The sequence below is a fragment of the Heterocephalus glaber genome, unplaced genomic scaffold (genome assembly GCF_053883595.1).
Source record: "Heterocephalus glaber isolate CG9 unplaced genomic scaffold, H.glaber_assembly_v1.0 deba00001666, whole genome shotgun sequence".
Classification (NCBI taxonomy): domain Eukaryota; kingdom Metazoa; phylum Chordata; class Mammalia; order Rodentia; family Bathyergidae; genus Heterocephalus; species Heterocephalus glaber.
The window spans coordinates 4,195,891-4,212,182 of NW_028258406.1; the positions used below are offsets into that span (position 1 = coordinate 4,195,891).

A 16,292-nucleotide genomic window follows, 5' to 3' on the forward strand; every position below is an offset into this window, starting at 1 on the left:
GACTACTTAAGTTAAAGGCATTTGCAAAGCAGCAGGTGCAAAAAGATCACTTTGACCTCTTGATGCTTATTAAAATCAGAAGATGAAATTCCCATGTGAAAAATGCCTTATCTGTTCTAGAAAAATGCAAAATCTTCATCTTCAAGGATAAGAAATAGAAACTTGGAAAATTCTGTACAGACTTTGTTTAGAAAAATACCTTATATTTTAAGTCTCCCCTTGCAATTTTGTTGCTTTTTCATAACTATTCTTTGTCCAAACCACTGTATAAGTAACTGACTTTAGCTCATTTTTGAAGGCTTTACTTCTTTGGGGACTCGTGAAACATGAACGTGAAACATGAACTTTTCTTCTATTAGTCTGTCTTACTTCAGTTTAATTCTAGAACACATCTATGATCCATAAAGACTGGAGGCGGAATTTTTCCACCTCTATAATACTTGGCATCAGAAGCTATTACTAAATAAAAGAAGATATGACTGCAAGAGATGTGATCGCAATGCACTGTGAATGTTTAAAGTTTTTAAAAAGTATTATAGTAAAAAACACAATAATCCCCCTCTTGTCCTATCACTCGTGCCATTTTCTGAAGCAGTTTTGGAAGTCCTTTTTCATGAGTGTCTTTGATTGTTTTGTTGTGGCTCCCTCAGTGTCCTGAATTGATTAAAAATGTTTACCTTTTATGGTCATTTTAATTTGGGGGAAGAGTCAGAAGTCACATGGTACAGATCCAATGAATAAGACATATAGAACACAACCATAATATGTTTTTCTGACAGAAATTGTTGTGAATTTTTTGAGTTGATTCAGCATGTTGAGGCAAATACCAAAAGATAACTCATGAAAAGGGACTTCCAGAACTACTTCAAGAAGTGAAAAGAACAATGGGATAAGTTTGTTTGAAGTGATAGAGGGGGTATTTTGAGGAGGTCTAATGGCAATTTTACTAGTAATTTTAATTTTTACTTAAGTATTTGCCACATTTTTTTCACAGCTCGTATACTTGTTATAATGCCAAAACACCAAAATACCGACAAGATCAAGTGCTAGTGTGGAATTAGTGCACTGGGATCCCTATTCATTGCTGATGGGGGTTCAAAACATGCATCCACTCTTGTTAACCAGCTGTTTGAAATCTACTTGTAAATTTCACAAAGAAGCAAGTAATCAGACTCTTCTGTATTTACCCAAACGAGTTGAAAACTCGTCTATACAAAAACTCGTAAGCAAATGCTTACAATAATTTTGTTCATAATTGCCAAAACATGGCAGCAACTAAGTTTAATAGCAGAAAAATAAACTATGATATGTTCATTGAGTAGAATGTTATTCAATATTCAAAATAAACGATGTTAAGCTACAAGACACGACAGAACCTCAAATTCATACTGCTAAGTGAAACAAACAGTCTGAGAAGCCCACATACTGTATGATTCCAAGTATATTCCATTTTGTAAAAGATGTAATTAGAGAGATTGTGGAAAGATCAGTGATTGCCCACTGTTTCTGAGGAGAGGGAAGAAAGAAGTGATGGTAAGTGTGACACAGTTTATAGAGTGGAGAAATTACTATACTGTAATGATAGTCATATAACATCAGAGGTTTGTCAAAACATAGAATTGAGGATACAGTCGACCCTAATGTAAACTATGGATCTTAGTTAACAATAGAGTGTTAATATTGGTACATCATTTATAGGAAGTGTACCACACTAATGGAAAATATTAATAGAGTAATTTGTATATGTAGAGGGAAGAGTATATGCCAACTCTTCTGCTTTTTTTAAAGTTAAAACTGCTTTAAAAATAGTTAACTTAATAAAGACTAAATATTAACCTTAAAAATTAATGTACTTGATCCATTTTTACTAAATTTATTGTTCACTTTCTAAGCATCGAGTCCAATTTTTATTATTTTTATTTTATTTTTAGATTTTAGGGTTTTTTTGTTTTTCAAAGATTATTTAATAATTATAGGTGTTAAATGATTAGAAACAGTATAAAAAATGAGTTCTTTCTTAGACCAAAAAATGCTTATCGTGAGGTATTCTGGATTACAGTATTTCTGATATATCATTTCATCTCCACTCCTGGTCTCACCAGGGACTGTGAAAGGGCTATTTGGCAGAGGAATCAGACTTCTTGGGACAGCTTCATCCTCGAGGGACCTTTTGATGACTTTCTGTCCCCTTTTTTCTCTTCTCCTTCACCATGGTAGTCTTCCTTATTGGAATGAGTGGCAACACCCTCACCATTCTCATCTCTGCTGATCCCCGGCTTCATACACTTCTCCTCAGCCGGCTCTCCCTCATGGATCTAATCTCCACAGCCATCTCCAGGATGGCTACCAACTACCTATCTGGCAAGAAGTCCATCTCCTTTGTGGGCTGTGCTATTCAGCACTTCCTGTACTTGTCTCTGGGTTGTGCTGCGTGTCTTCTCCTCGCTCTCATGTCCTGTCACCGCTATGTTGCTGTCTGTCATCCACTGTGTTATACTGTGCTCTTGAGCAGAAAAAGGCGAGGCTGATGATGGCTATTGTGTTATGGTTGGAGGCATCATTAACCCCCTAATTCACACAGTTACCTTGATGTACTTCCCTTACTGTAGGTCTCGGAAAATTCAACACTTGTGCTGTGAGTCTCTAGTAGTTGTAAAGTTGGCATGCGGTGACATCACTGTTTATAAGACCACATCTGTACTCCTCCTCATCATCCTGGTTTCCACATCCTATGGCTTCATCCTCAAAAAATTCTCATTGTTAGATTGAAATAGGTGCACTAAAATTTCACTTTAGTTATTACTTTTGGTTGGAGAGTTTTGGACTCTGGTGAGTTTTGTGAAACTACCCCAAACAAGAATCTTTTTTAAAACTTTGGACATATATTAGTACATTGTTTTCCTAGAGGGTTTTCTGAATTTGCATTTCCTGCAGTAGCATTTTGAAAATACTGCCATGATTAGGTGTTGGTTAGAGTCTTTTTGTTTGTTGGAGCAGACGATGTACATGGTGAAAATATCTTGTATCTTTTGATATCTTTGATCACCAAAGAGCTTAGCAATTTGTCTTTTATTTGTATTCTAATTGCATTTCTTTCTTTATGAATTGTTTATTCCAATTCTTTCCCCATTTGTTCATTGTGAATGTGATCTTTTGTAATTCCTAAATAGTAAAAGAAATGAATAGCCCTTTTTATAAGGAATATTGAGTTGTTTTAAGCCTTTTGTAGTATAAGATGTATTAATAAGTAAAATATTAAATGTATAATAGATGATATAAGAAACTTTTACTGAAATGTAAAAGTGCTTTCCATGTAAGAATTTCTATATTCTCCAAAATTCAAGAGAAATATGTTAAAAATATGATTTACAGGAAGTGTTTGGTGGTAGAAATCACATTATTGTAATTATAGATGCTTATATTATTTGAAGCATCTTGATAATTTAATATTTTGATTCTCATTTAAAAATAAAATTCAACAGGTAATTAATTTTTACATATGAGTGCCATAACTAATTTATCTAACATTTCTATTATATATTACTTATTCTATCTCATTATATCTTTAATATCATTATGAAAGTTTTATGATTGTTATTAATGGCTATGGAAGTGGCATGAGTATCTTGTTTTACTTATTTCATGATTTTCATTGCCATTTGTATTGGAGAGAGACCCTGTTTTTTTGAAAAACTTCAGCGCAGTGATTTTTACTACACACATGCACATATGCTCATGTGCCCATATAAACACAAAAGAAAATGATAGCCATTTGTTAATAGTGGTTGGTTTCACCAGGGAACTTATACCAGCCTGTTGACTCTTTGAGCTTCCTATCAGGACAAAGATGATATGGTCTTTGTCAGTATATTTTCACACATCCATTTTCATATGGTTACATTTATTTTTAAAGATGTTGTTTCATACACACACAAACCAATTCATTCATTCATTCAAAAAAGATTTGAGATAGAATATGACATGATAATAAACTCGTGCAAGTGCATTGAACATTAAATTGTAAAGATCTCTTCAATCATATTGGTGTAATATTTTATCAGCAATAGTGTATTAGAAATATGTAATGAGTTGTTTGATATGATTTGGGTGTCATTTTAATCATTGATAAAACTGAGAATGCATGTCATGATCTTGGAGATAAAAATGACCTCGGGGAAAAACTCTGCTTTACAGGCTTTCTGGGGTAGAATGAACGGGTGATAGGACATCAGTACTTTAAATTTCATTAATGCTCTTTTGTTGTTTCACTGTCATTTTTGTTCACTATGTTTCTAAGAATTTTATTTCTTTGAATATTAAAAGGTTAGGCTAAATAAAGGTTTTGTAGAGGAACTATAATTTATGGTGATTAAGAGCTTTGTCTTCACATAGACTTGGATTCAAACCATGTTCTACCCGATAGTAGGTATGTGATCCTGGGTAAGCTGCATGACCTCTCTAAATGTGTCTTCTCCTTTATGCAATGGGTATCTCCTAGTTCCTTCCTCATAGGGATCTTGTGAGTTTTAAGTACTTAACACATGCTATATTATTTGGCTAGTCTTTGTCCCATAGAAATCAGTAAATAAGATATTATCCTCAGCATCAGTATTACAGGTTTGGATATTCTGTACTATTTATAGGGCCATTAGAAAGTTCCTAGGATTTTGTCATGTTTTTGGTATTCTGCAACTTCTATAAAATCTAAAAGAGACAGTTCTCTCTATACATACTTAGATTGTAGGAACATAATGGGGAGGAGAGTTACTAATTTGACAATATTGTTAAGATATAGGCCTCATTATTCAAAGACTAAAGAGTTACAGTTCTTTGAATTTTGAGGATCACCAAGAGGTTACTTAGTTTTTACTTGAAGAATTCTCTTCCTTGTGATTAAAACAATAGAGTATTCTTTAAGTGTAATCTGAATTTATGCTGAATGTCTTAAAAATATTCCCAAACCTTGTATTGTAGCTACAAGGGAGTTTTACTCCAGACTGACAAGTAGGCCATGATTTATTACAGGATCTGCTTTTAACATTATTTTGTCTGGAATGAACAGAGTGGTTGGAGAAACTCCATCCATCTTATTGTTTATTTGACACTTAAGCCACATTAAAAGTCCTTAAAGAAACAATACATGAATGAGAAATTGTGTTTAACAGTGATAATTACTCATCAGTCAGATAAATCTCGTGACAATAATACAAAAGGAATCCTGTCAAGCAATGTCTGTTAAAATTTAAATAAAGCATATTTTTTAACCTGAACAAATTTTTAGAGTAAATAATTTATAGTCTTATTTTCTTTCCAAGGGCTAGCCTTACAAAGTGTGCTTAAGTTCTTCACTTTAACAAAATTAACTGTTTTATCCAAGCTTTACTTTTTCTAGCTTAGTCACTGATTTTGGTGTGAGTGATTAATAAAAATAGAATGTGCTTCTTTTAGTTGTTACTGCCTATCAATGAAGTGAAAAAGTCTTGGGCAAATATATTTTGATGTGCTTTTATACTTTTGAAATGCTTTCTTTTTTTACCTTTTTGTTTAATGCCTTAAAGGGAGGAAGGAAGAGAGTAGAGTAACTGAGGCCAGAAGAATACTTTGGGAGCATTGTGAAGTTTTTCGTGAGAATGTTAGAACATAAATGAAGAATCTGTGCCCTGAGATTTAGAGCTGCAGATTAACTTGTAAATGAGACACAGTGCATTATCAGCAAAGTGCTTCTTATTTGAACATTTCATTTTTGTTAAGCTTAGTTTCTAATTTATTTGGAGTTTGAGCGATTATAAATATAGTTAGGAATGACGAGGGAATTGTGCTTCCATTTTGTATTCAGTGAGTGTACTTTTTAATGTTAGACCATTAGCAATATGTGGCTTGCTCCTAAGTTGATGGTTTCAATTCAGTAGCCCATGACAGCATTCCCTCCTTAAATTAGTCTTGGCTTTATATTGTCTCTGAATAACTTGGATCTGTGTTTGACCTAAGAGCCTAACATTTATTAAACTGGTAGTTGCTGCAAACTATACTGTGTTCCAGAGTCCTAATTTTGAATTCTTATTGCTATGAATAAAGATTGCAGTTGATCCAATTGATTTTTGTTTTATCATAGAGATTCCTAGATATATAGGTCCCAGTAGTTGCTGCCTATTTAGCTATATCACAGATATTTCTGGACAGCTTTTTTCCATTCTACAATTATACCGGTAGATGTGCTTGTCTTAATACTGCACACAAGACTTTCATCTACTTTCTCATGAAAGGAATATCATGAGGAAGGGTGTAGACTGGTGACAGTGGGTTCTGAGATCCCCAGGTTGTCACTGACTTAAAGGGTGAAAACAGAAAGGAACTTTGCTCTTACAGTGCTCTTTAACAAAAAAAAGACAGCTTTTATGCTCTGTCTGGTATATTTATGAACGTTTCTTAGCTGGCCTCATCTAAAATGGTAGTAAAAATGAAATCATACACTTGTAAGAAAATTTACAAATCAGATTAAGCTTCCAGGTTAACATGTAAGCATCAAAACCCATAAAAAAATTTTAAGTGACCTAACAATGCAAAATATAACTTCTGAAGTTAGAGTATAACTGTTTCTTCATTTTTATTCTAGTTGTTATTAGATTTTTTTATGTCTCCATACACTTAGATCTACTCTAATGTATAAGTAATATTTTTTGGATTTGAAAGTGAATTGAGAGTTGCCATCTAAATTCTGTTCTCTTACCCTACCTGTGTCAAAACTAAGATCAATAACTTGCCTAGGGATATAAGCTTCTTAAGGGGATGTTTAACATTACTGTTTCTACACATGTTAGTGTCAATTTGTCTAGCTATAATGGAGCCATTATTTTTGAAGGACTCTTTGAAACACTCAGGTGGATTTTATAAGATCTATGCTCCTTCTAAACAGGGTATCGAGTAATAGACTAAGTCTTCATATTAAGCATGTTTATAAAATTCCAGTAGACATTCTTTTTTTGTGTTGGTGGAGATCAGCCCCAGAACTTCTCACATGCACAAGAACTCTACCCCTGATCTGCATCCCCAGCCCAGGAACTATTCTTGGAGTTATGTGTTGAGTAGGCACATGTCACATTTGAATGTATCACGTGTGTAATCATGTGAAAGTCAACCTGTGAGATGGGTAGCTCAATGTTTGGAGCACTATGGTAGCTTTTCAATCAGTATGTTAATAATGTGTGAGATGACACAGAATCTTATTCTTCCACTATCTAATGTTAACTATTTTTTAATATTTTTCTGAGTGATATATTTAAAGTGATGTAGCATGTACATTTATACATACCCATTTTAAAGTGGGAAATTGTTGGAGAGGAAGCAAGTAAATAAAGTGGAACAGGTTAGCCATGGCAAAAATTTCCATCTTTGAATTTAATTCTGTTAGGAAGGGCGAGATTGGTTTATTTTAATGTGTGCTTGTCCTGAATGATTATTCAGTGTTAGGGACACTGCTGGGTCATCCATTAGTCTACTATCCCTGTCCATCAGTCCCTACCATTAGTCACCACACAAAAACCAAGATAACTTCTATTCAGTGTTTACCTCTCCCTTCTGATTGCATTTCTTGGCCATTTTAGATTAGGACTGGTCAACTATGATCTTCTCAAGTGTGTACCCATTTTTAAAAATTCTATATAACTCTCTAGGTTCATTTGCTCAAATAACTGACTTTTGCAACAGAGACTTCTTGGTGCTCCAAGATCATTTTATTTCTCTAAGGTCTAGCCATGTATTGTCAGCAGGACTACTATGCTCAAAGATTAGAAAGTTGGTATTGTGGGAGTAAAATATCTAATGTCACTGGTTTTATTCACAAAGCATAGATTTACATATAGTACATTAATTTTAAAAGTAGTACCCTTGTGGTTTAAAATTTCCCAGGTATATATAGATAATTAGGAAAAACTGCTAAAAGGCTCTTTAGGGGGCATTAATGAAAAATTGCTCAGAAACACCTATGTAAATCTATGTACTTTCAAGACAGTTTCACTTGAATACTACTCAAAAGCTTTACATTCATTTTTTTTTTCAAAACTGAAGCAAGTATGTTGTTGCCTATTCCACCAAACTTTGTTTCTCATCTTTTCTGATCTGTTTCAATTAATGGAGTCACCTGGGTTTCCAGGCCCACTTGGTTCCCTTCTCTCCACTCCCAAGGCACAACTTCAGTTCAGGCTGCCTTGTATCCTTGCCTGAATTATTGCCATGGTTTTGTAAATTACTCTTCATGCTTCTGTCATTACTTTTACTCTAATCTTTTATCCACAGTGCACCAGAGGGAGCTTTCTAAAATGTATATCTAATCATCTCTCATCCAGTGTTAGAAACTTGCAGTGCTTCAGATTCAAAGCCTAATTTCCATTGCATGACATACCTTTCCTCTTATTTTCTTGGTCTTTTCAGATTTGTATCTTTCTTTTCACTCTGCCTTCCTTTTCCTACACATGCACACTTTTATTTAGGAATCATTTAGCCTGCTCCAATATACTCTGTATTCTTCTTCATCTATAGTTGTGTTTTAGTCAATTTTTTGTTAACTATGACAAAATACTTGAGATGGCTAATTCATAAGAAAAGAGGTTTTTAGCTCACATTTTTAGAAGTTCAAAGCTATGGTATTTGCCTAGGCTTGCTCTGATGAGGGTAGTCTTGGCTGCATACCAGCATGGCAAATGGCAACCCCAGAAATATGTGCTGGAGCTAGTGATCACATCCATCCTGGACTAGGAACCGGAGAGATTGGGTGGGCTTAGGCTTTCGTAACAAACTTTTGTGAGAATTGCGAAGGAGTTGCAGGAGAAGTCCTTTCATCCCTAAAGAGCTCTCACTATGCTCCATCTCTTAGAGATTTCACATGCCAACATTGCCACACATAAATCCTTACAGGACAAACTAAGTCCAAATCACAGCACGCTCTTTCAAATGCTGCTCTGTCTGCCTGTGATACTGTACTTGTAGATTTTCTCCCTCCTTTCCCTGACTGTACAATTTCGTTCACAGGTTCATTCGGTTTAGATGGCCAATACTCAATGTCCTACCATATATGCATTTTGATTGTTTTACTAGACTATTTGTCATATCAACACAAACATTTTACTTTAAAAAAATCATGTCAATGATTTTACTGAATGAGTAGAAATTAGCTTTTTTTTGTTTATTTGTTTTGTATAAATGGAACTAATTAATTGTGCAACTTGTTTCTTATCTACAAAATACAGTGTTAACATTATTTGACTAGGTAGAATATAAAAATACTCCTGTTTTTTCTCTCATTTGTTTAGCTAAAGGACATAAAATCAGCAGACCAGAAAACAACACTACTTCATTTCCTGGTAGAAATATGTGAAGAAAAGTATCCTGATATCCTGAATTTTGTGGATGATTTGGGACATTTAGACAAAGCTAGTAAAGGTTTGTTCTTTTAAAAAAAAATTTTCATTGTTCTGCTCTTCAGTTCTAAAAGACAGAAAATAATGCTTTTTTTGTATATACGCCCCACTTTGTTCTAAATTTTTCATATTGAATATCACATTTTAAAAATACAAAATTAAAGAATATTGATTTTATGCATTATGTTTAGAGCTGAGTTTAATCTATTTCATTAATGAGGCTTTATGTTTATAAACACATTGTTTTGTAGCTTTAATTTATGGATGCCTGCTAAGCCTCCTCCTCTACTGTTAAATGTCTCTCATTGTGGCCATGGTGATGTTCCCTTGATTCTTCAGCATCCACAAGCACTGAGTGACTATTCTGTACCCAAGTCCAGAACCAGCAATCTGTGTTCCCCCGTTGCCTATGTTCTAAGTATGTCTAATGGTGTTGGGTTCCCTTTCTTTGTCTATGTAGACCCAGACTGCCAGAGATTCGGTTCACCACTTCCTAGTTTTCAAATTTATAATCCAGGTTCTAGTCCTTACTACAGCCTTAGACCAGGTTATAAAGATCATAAAAGATAAGATTTATTATTAACACTTTGCTATAAGATTGTTTAAATAAATATCTTTGACCACCTTAAAATCCAGTTTTCTATTATATTTTAATTTGATTTTATAGAAACAATTTTAATTAGCTCCAAAAAACAATTTTATGAATACCCTTTTTAAATGTAGAATTCATTTTTTAGCATTTTCACTGTAAATGAACTTTTAGAAATATTTTTCTATCTTAGCTCATTTGATTCTACTTAAAATTCTGTGCAAATATTGTGGTATTTTGCTTTTTAAAAGGATTTACCTCTTGTAAGGTCCTGCAGATTTGTAGCTTGGAGATTTGTTTCTTCTGTGTCTTTTTCTTGGTGTTTCAGCTGGCCAGGCTGGGGATGTGGGAGGTTTAGTTTCCATCTGTTCCAGGGGAACCACAAGTATGTGATGGGTCAGCAGAACCACTAATATGTTTCTCTGGGAGCAGCCAGCTTCATATTTGAAATAGAACAGCCATCACTGAGATTACTTTTTCAAGTGTAGGTGATTGTTGAGCATATTTTTTTTTTATGATTGCATGACCCAATTAATGAATGAGATTTTAGGAGGAGTAAATGTAATGTTTTAGATAAAATTAGTGTGTGTTTAGTTTGGAGAATTCAACACTCTTGTATATCATCACTTAAAGTTTCCAGATTTGAAATCTCCTCAGTAAGATATCACATGAATTAAAAAGTACCTTTATTTTTGAGATATAACAAATCCTAGTCATTAGGTACTTCTAGATCAGCAGGGGGATCTTTTATTACAACTAATGAGCTTACCCATATGACAATTTTCAAAAATCTACTTTATTAGGACCACTTCTTTTCCAAGAGATAATGGCTTACAGCCTTTCTGTGGTGTTTCAGTGAAAACATTTTGGTTCATTATAGAATTTCTGCATATCATTGTAGTATTTCTCTTTTTTATGGACTTCGAGGAGTTGAATATATTTTTCCTCATATAAACAGTTATAATTAATTGACCATGAAAGTTTTATGTATTATTTTTAAATAAGCTATTTCAGTATTAAATTTAAATAACATTTTATGAATAAGCAGCAAGTGAAAAAAATGTCTTTTTGTTTGTTTGATTTTGGGGGAGGAATATATTAAAATAAAACAAAGGTGGACCAGGGATTTAGCTCAGTGGTTTCGCCGCCTGCTGTGCGAGCTCAAGGACCCGAGTTCGATCCCTGGTACCAAAAAAAGAAAAACAAAAACAAAGGTACGTGTACAGCACCACTGTAATCAGCCTTATTTTAGGATTGTCACCACTGTATCATGTATTTCTCCTCTGTAGTTAACTCTGAATTCTAGAAATGCCATGCTAATCCAGTCAGCGATTCACTCATTCCTTTAATAAGTATTTGGTGATTACTATGCCAGAAATTTTCTCTTTTCTTTGTCCAGGGTATAATGTCTGTGCGTTAGCATGGCTGAGTCCACTGCATTCACATCTGTCTTTTGTCCCTCACGCCCCCCCGCCCCCCCGCACTTACTTTCGGTACCATTTATGGTTTTTCTTCTTCTGTGCACCCTCAACAAACAGTATTGCCGCTGTTGTTAAACTAGCACCAGCCCTTCGCTTGTTTTCTTCCCTTTCTACAACTTCCCCTCGAGTGAGTTCTTCAATTCCCAAGAACTTAGGAACTATCATTTGTTTTGTTAGTGAGTTAACAATTTATATCACGGACTTTACTTTGAAGGTTCACACTTATTCAATAACTCTTACCAATTCCGTCTGCATCTCAAATGTGCAGTATGCCACAAAGTAGAACTCTTTTAACCCGTCCTTCCAAATTTTATTTACTTGAGAATGCCCTTCCTGGTCTCTTCTCTTCTGATTTCCTTTCTCACATTTACCATACTGGCCTCGGCCCTCAACTCCCAGCTGGTCGGTAGATTCTGCTCACGCTAATCTATGGCAGGGTGCACTGTGGTGTGAAATGCTGTCTGATTTTTCTCCTTCATCAAGTGCTTTATCTTGGTGCTTCCTGGGACCCTCACCCGAATTTCTGTGTATTCCATTCTGTGATCGTGTATGAACTCACAGGTCTCCCAGAAATCCTTACACTGTTCCCTAAGAACTAGCTGGGTGTGTTGGTGCATACCTGTCATCCCAGCACTATGCTGGCTCAGGCAGGAGGATCACTATTTTGAACCCAGCCTGGGCAACTCAGTGACTTGGGAGACCCTGTCTGAAAATAAAAAGTAAAAGGGCTAATTATGTAGCTCAGTGTGAAGGCTGTAGGTTCAATCCCAAGTACTGGGGGCAGAAGTGGGACCCCTGCTGCTATAGAACAAGGACCTCTCCTAGGACTGCTGAGAAAGGAATCTAGAGAAAAAGCACTGTTCTATAGTGGATGGCCTGGATTTACTGATTGCTCATTTCCAGTTTTTTTCTATTTCCACATTTTTTAGTTTCAGGAGTATTCTTTGACATCTTATTATTTAATTTTTTAAGTCTTTATTTTGTACACCTCTTTCTGCTTCTAAGTCTTTATTTGTATGCTGTTAGCTGGCAATTCCTTGATCAGACTCAGATATTTATTTGCTGAAATATATCTCCTGGTTTCCAGTTCCTCATACATTTTTAGCAGTTATGATAAATGGCTTACTAAATACCAAATGTTTATCTTTTATTCACCGACTGTGAGCACTTAGAACACTTAATTTCCAGGTGGCTGCCACCTGGAAACTGTATAATGTTTGAAAATTTCAAATTCATGTACTATAACTGGTAGGCAGTGTTTTCAAAGACTTCCTTTAACTTTTTGCTATGGCTTTCCAAAAGTGCCAATTAAAATTTATCAGCAATATTGTTAAATATTTTGAGTATTTAGTATTAGTGATTAATTCAGTTTTATATTCCTCTGAAGCAGAGTTAACATCATAGCTAACATCATGTTTGTTGGAAGTGTTATGTAGAGTTTGTAGGTTTGGGGTCTCATAATTTGTGTGAGATAAGTAATTCATTTGTTTCAAATTAATTGTAAGATTTTAAAATTTGATTAAAATGTACTTTACTAATTACTGCCTTTATAATGAAAATGAAGTTGACAGGATACTATGTTGATGGTGGGGTATTTAAAATAAGTCAGTTATAGTAGGAAATCATGAGATACTGCTTTTACTAAATAGTCAATGTAGAGCAATCAGATGTATTCTAATTATCATGTATTGTAACCCATGTATGATGTATTGTATCTTCCTTCATAAATTCATATATTGGAGCCTTATTTCCCAAGACCCCAGAATTTGACTCTGTTGGAAGATAGGACCTCATTAGTTACAGAGAACCACTGCAGTAGGCCTTAATCCAGTGTGACTTGTTCTCATAGAAGAGGAAGGAGATTTGGGCTCTCATCCACTGGGAGTATGCTTACACTGAGGACAGACCAGGCTAGGGTACAGTGAGAAGGTGGCCATCTGCAATTCAAGGAGAGAGGCCTCTTAACCTAAATTTTCACATCATTTTATTTACAACTTTTATCTGTCCCTCTTATTCACACTGTACAGTTATCTCAGTCAGTTTTGGTAAGCCCACAAGCTAACCCTCGTCAAAATGAATAACAGACAAATGTCACTGGAGAGCTTTTTTGAAAAAGAGGAAAGACTCAATGATGAGATAACAGAAGATTCTAATCCTGCCAACAAAATAAAGCTGCAATTAGAAGAAAATACCAAGAGTCCTATTTAAAGTATAAGTTTATTGCAATAGGTAAATTCACTTTCTCCAAGCCCACTTTTTGTAATATGTAGCAACTGGCTCTGCAACTGGCTAGGCCATGAAACCTTCAAAATTACAGTACTTGGCCACACTGAGACCAAACACCATGCATTAAAAGACAAGGCTTTGGGGCCGAGGATTTAGCTCAGTGGTTTCAATGCCTGCTGTGCAAACACAAGGACCCAAGTTTGATCCCCGGTACCCCCCCCCCCCCCCAAATACAAGGCTTTGCTGTTTCCAGAAGGAAAAGAAAAAAGTGAACATGAAAAACAGAAGCAATAATTGTAGGCCCCCGCTTCATCAAATGTGTCTACATTAAGAGTATCATTCTTAAAGTGGCTAAATGTGTTGCTAAAGCTAAGAAGCACTTTGTTGTTAGTAAAGAGATGATCCTGCCTGCTGCTATGGACATTTGTCATGAACTTTTAGGCTGCCATTCAAAAGGAGACACATGTTCTTCTTTCAAACTGCACCATAACTGGAATTGATGAAATAACAGGGGATATTGAGGAACATTATTAGAGAGGATCAGTGAGTCGCTCAGTCCAGGTTGACAAGTCTACCAGTGTTGACAAGAAGGCCACACTGCTTGTTTTTGTGTGGTATATTATTCAGGAGGACATATCAGATGCATTTCTGTTGCCAATCAACATCTTATCTATAGAACAACACAAGTCTGAACAGTTGCTTATCAGGAAAACTGAATTGGTCATTCCCTGTCAGTATGTACGCAGATCAAGCAGTGCCACAACAGGTTTGTTTTCTGGTTTCACTATTCAGATCAAAGAGGTCACTTCTGAATTGAGTCTAGGCATTGTGTCATCCATAGAGAATTGCTGGTTAGCTGAAAAATGCTAACTGAACTTAACATTTTGCAAAATGTGGTTACAATTATCAACCACATTAAAGTACATGTCCCTAACTCATGTTTGTTTATTCAACTCTGTGAGGAGATGGCCACAGATCACACACATCTTCTCTTATACACAGAAGTGAGTGACTTTCTAAAGATAGAACACTGGTCAGAGTTTTTGAATTTTGAGAGCCACTCAAGTTTTCTTTTAGAAAAAGAGTCACCACTAGCAGAACATTTCAGTAACATAGACTGGGTCAAAAAATTAGCTTACTTGTTTGACACATTCAACAAACAAGTTAATCTCAACAAAGTTAATCTGTTACTTCAGGGGAGAATGACAACTATATTCAAGTCAGCAGATAAAATGATTTTCTTTTTTTTTTTTTTATTCTTTTACTGGTACGTTGTAGGTATACAACACAATTACATTTCTCATTGGGAATTGTACCTTTACATAATGTATCTTGGTTCTTATTTTTTCCCCATTCCTAGCCCTCCCTTCACCCCCTCCACCCTTCCCTATTTACAAAGACTTTATTTCCATTTTTTCCATTTCTCATCATTTTTCCTTTCCCTTCTTTCCCTTCCCCTGCCCCTCCCACTACCCCTACCCCTTTGGACCTTTTCTTCCTATTTTGCATTATTGATTATTCATTCTAATCATTGGTACATTTTAGGTATACAATATAATGACATTCATCATTGGAAATTTGCACCTTTACATAGTCTCTCTTCGTTCTTATTTTTAGAAGAGAGTGGGATTAATATGAGAAAATGGAAAAATAGGAACAAAATCTTTGTAAATAGGGAGGAATGGAGGGGTTGAAGGGAGGGCTGGGCAAGGGTAAAATGATTTTCATTCAAAGCCCAACTAGAATTATGAGAGCTACAAGTGAACATTGAGATTTTTGATATTATTCAAACATTAAGAGAGATTTTGAAAGAGATTTTTTCCCTCCAACTGATGCATGATCACCTATCTCAGCTTTCAAAAAAGAGTTTGAATGTTACTTCTCAACCACAAAAGACCCCTGAACTGGGAAGGAATTGTTTGTGTCCTGTGCGCCAATGAAGCCAGGTGAATCGACTTTGTCCGTGCTGGAAAAGGATGAACTATCAAATGTTTGAGACTGCAAATGACAGTGGCTCTAAAACTGTTTGAGAAAAGTTCATATCTCTGTACATTCTGGATTAACATCAAGGTGGAATATCCTGAGATTGCCTGTTTCCATTTCCAGCATCCTGACTTTGTGAAGCAGGGTGGGGTTTTTTGGGGTTTTTTTTTTGCAGAGACAGCAACCAGAGTGAGATTTGGAGTAGACTGTACATAAGCAACACACTTTGGGGGTCAGTGTTTCCCAGTACCCCCAGAAGGGATTGTTTAGTTGCTCAGGGTGGGCTCCCACTGATTCTGCATTATGGTGAGTTTTATAATCATTTCATTATGAGTTATGATATAATAATAATAGAAATAAAGTCCAAAATAAATCCAAGGCACTTGAATCATCCCCAAACCATTCCCTGCACCCCTGTCTGTGGAAAAATTTTCTTCTACAAAATCAGTCCCTAGTACCAAAAAAGTTAGAGACACTGTTTTCAGCTACCCAGCTGTGCTATTTTGTGATGGCAGGCCTAGGAAATTAATATACTAAGCTAAGACATTTTTCCTGTCTGCTTGGAGTTCTTTGCCATAGAGTAGTTTTACTGAATGATTT

At 35.3% G+C, this 16,292-nt stretch overlaps 1 protein-coding gene across 6 annotated transcripts in view; it reads left to right on the forward strand.

Annotated features, from left to right (window-relative positions):
- Positions 1–16,292, forward strand: part of Diaph3 (diaphanous related formin 3) — a 501,638-nt gene that overhangs the window by 287,653 nt on the left and 197,693 nt on the right. For all 6 annotated transcript variants that reach the window (XM_087197467.1, XM_087197470.1, XM_087197468.1 and 3 more), the window contains one exon: positions 9,306–9,435. In XM_087197467.1, the coding sequence (XP_087053593.1) occupies positions 9,306–9,435 (130 nt within the window). The remainder of the gene's footprint in view (positions 1–9,305; positions 9,436–16,292) is intronic.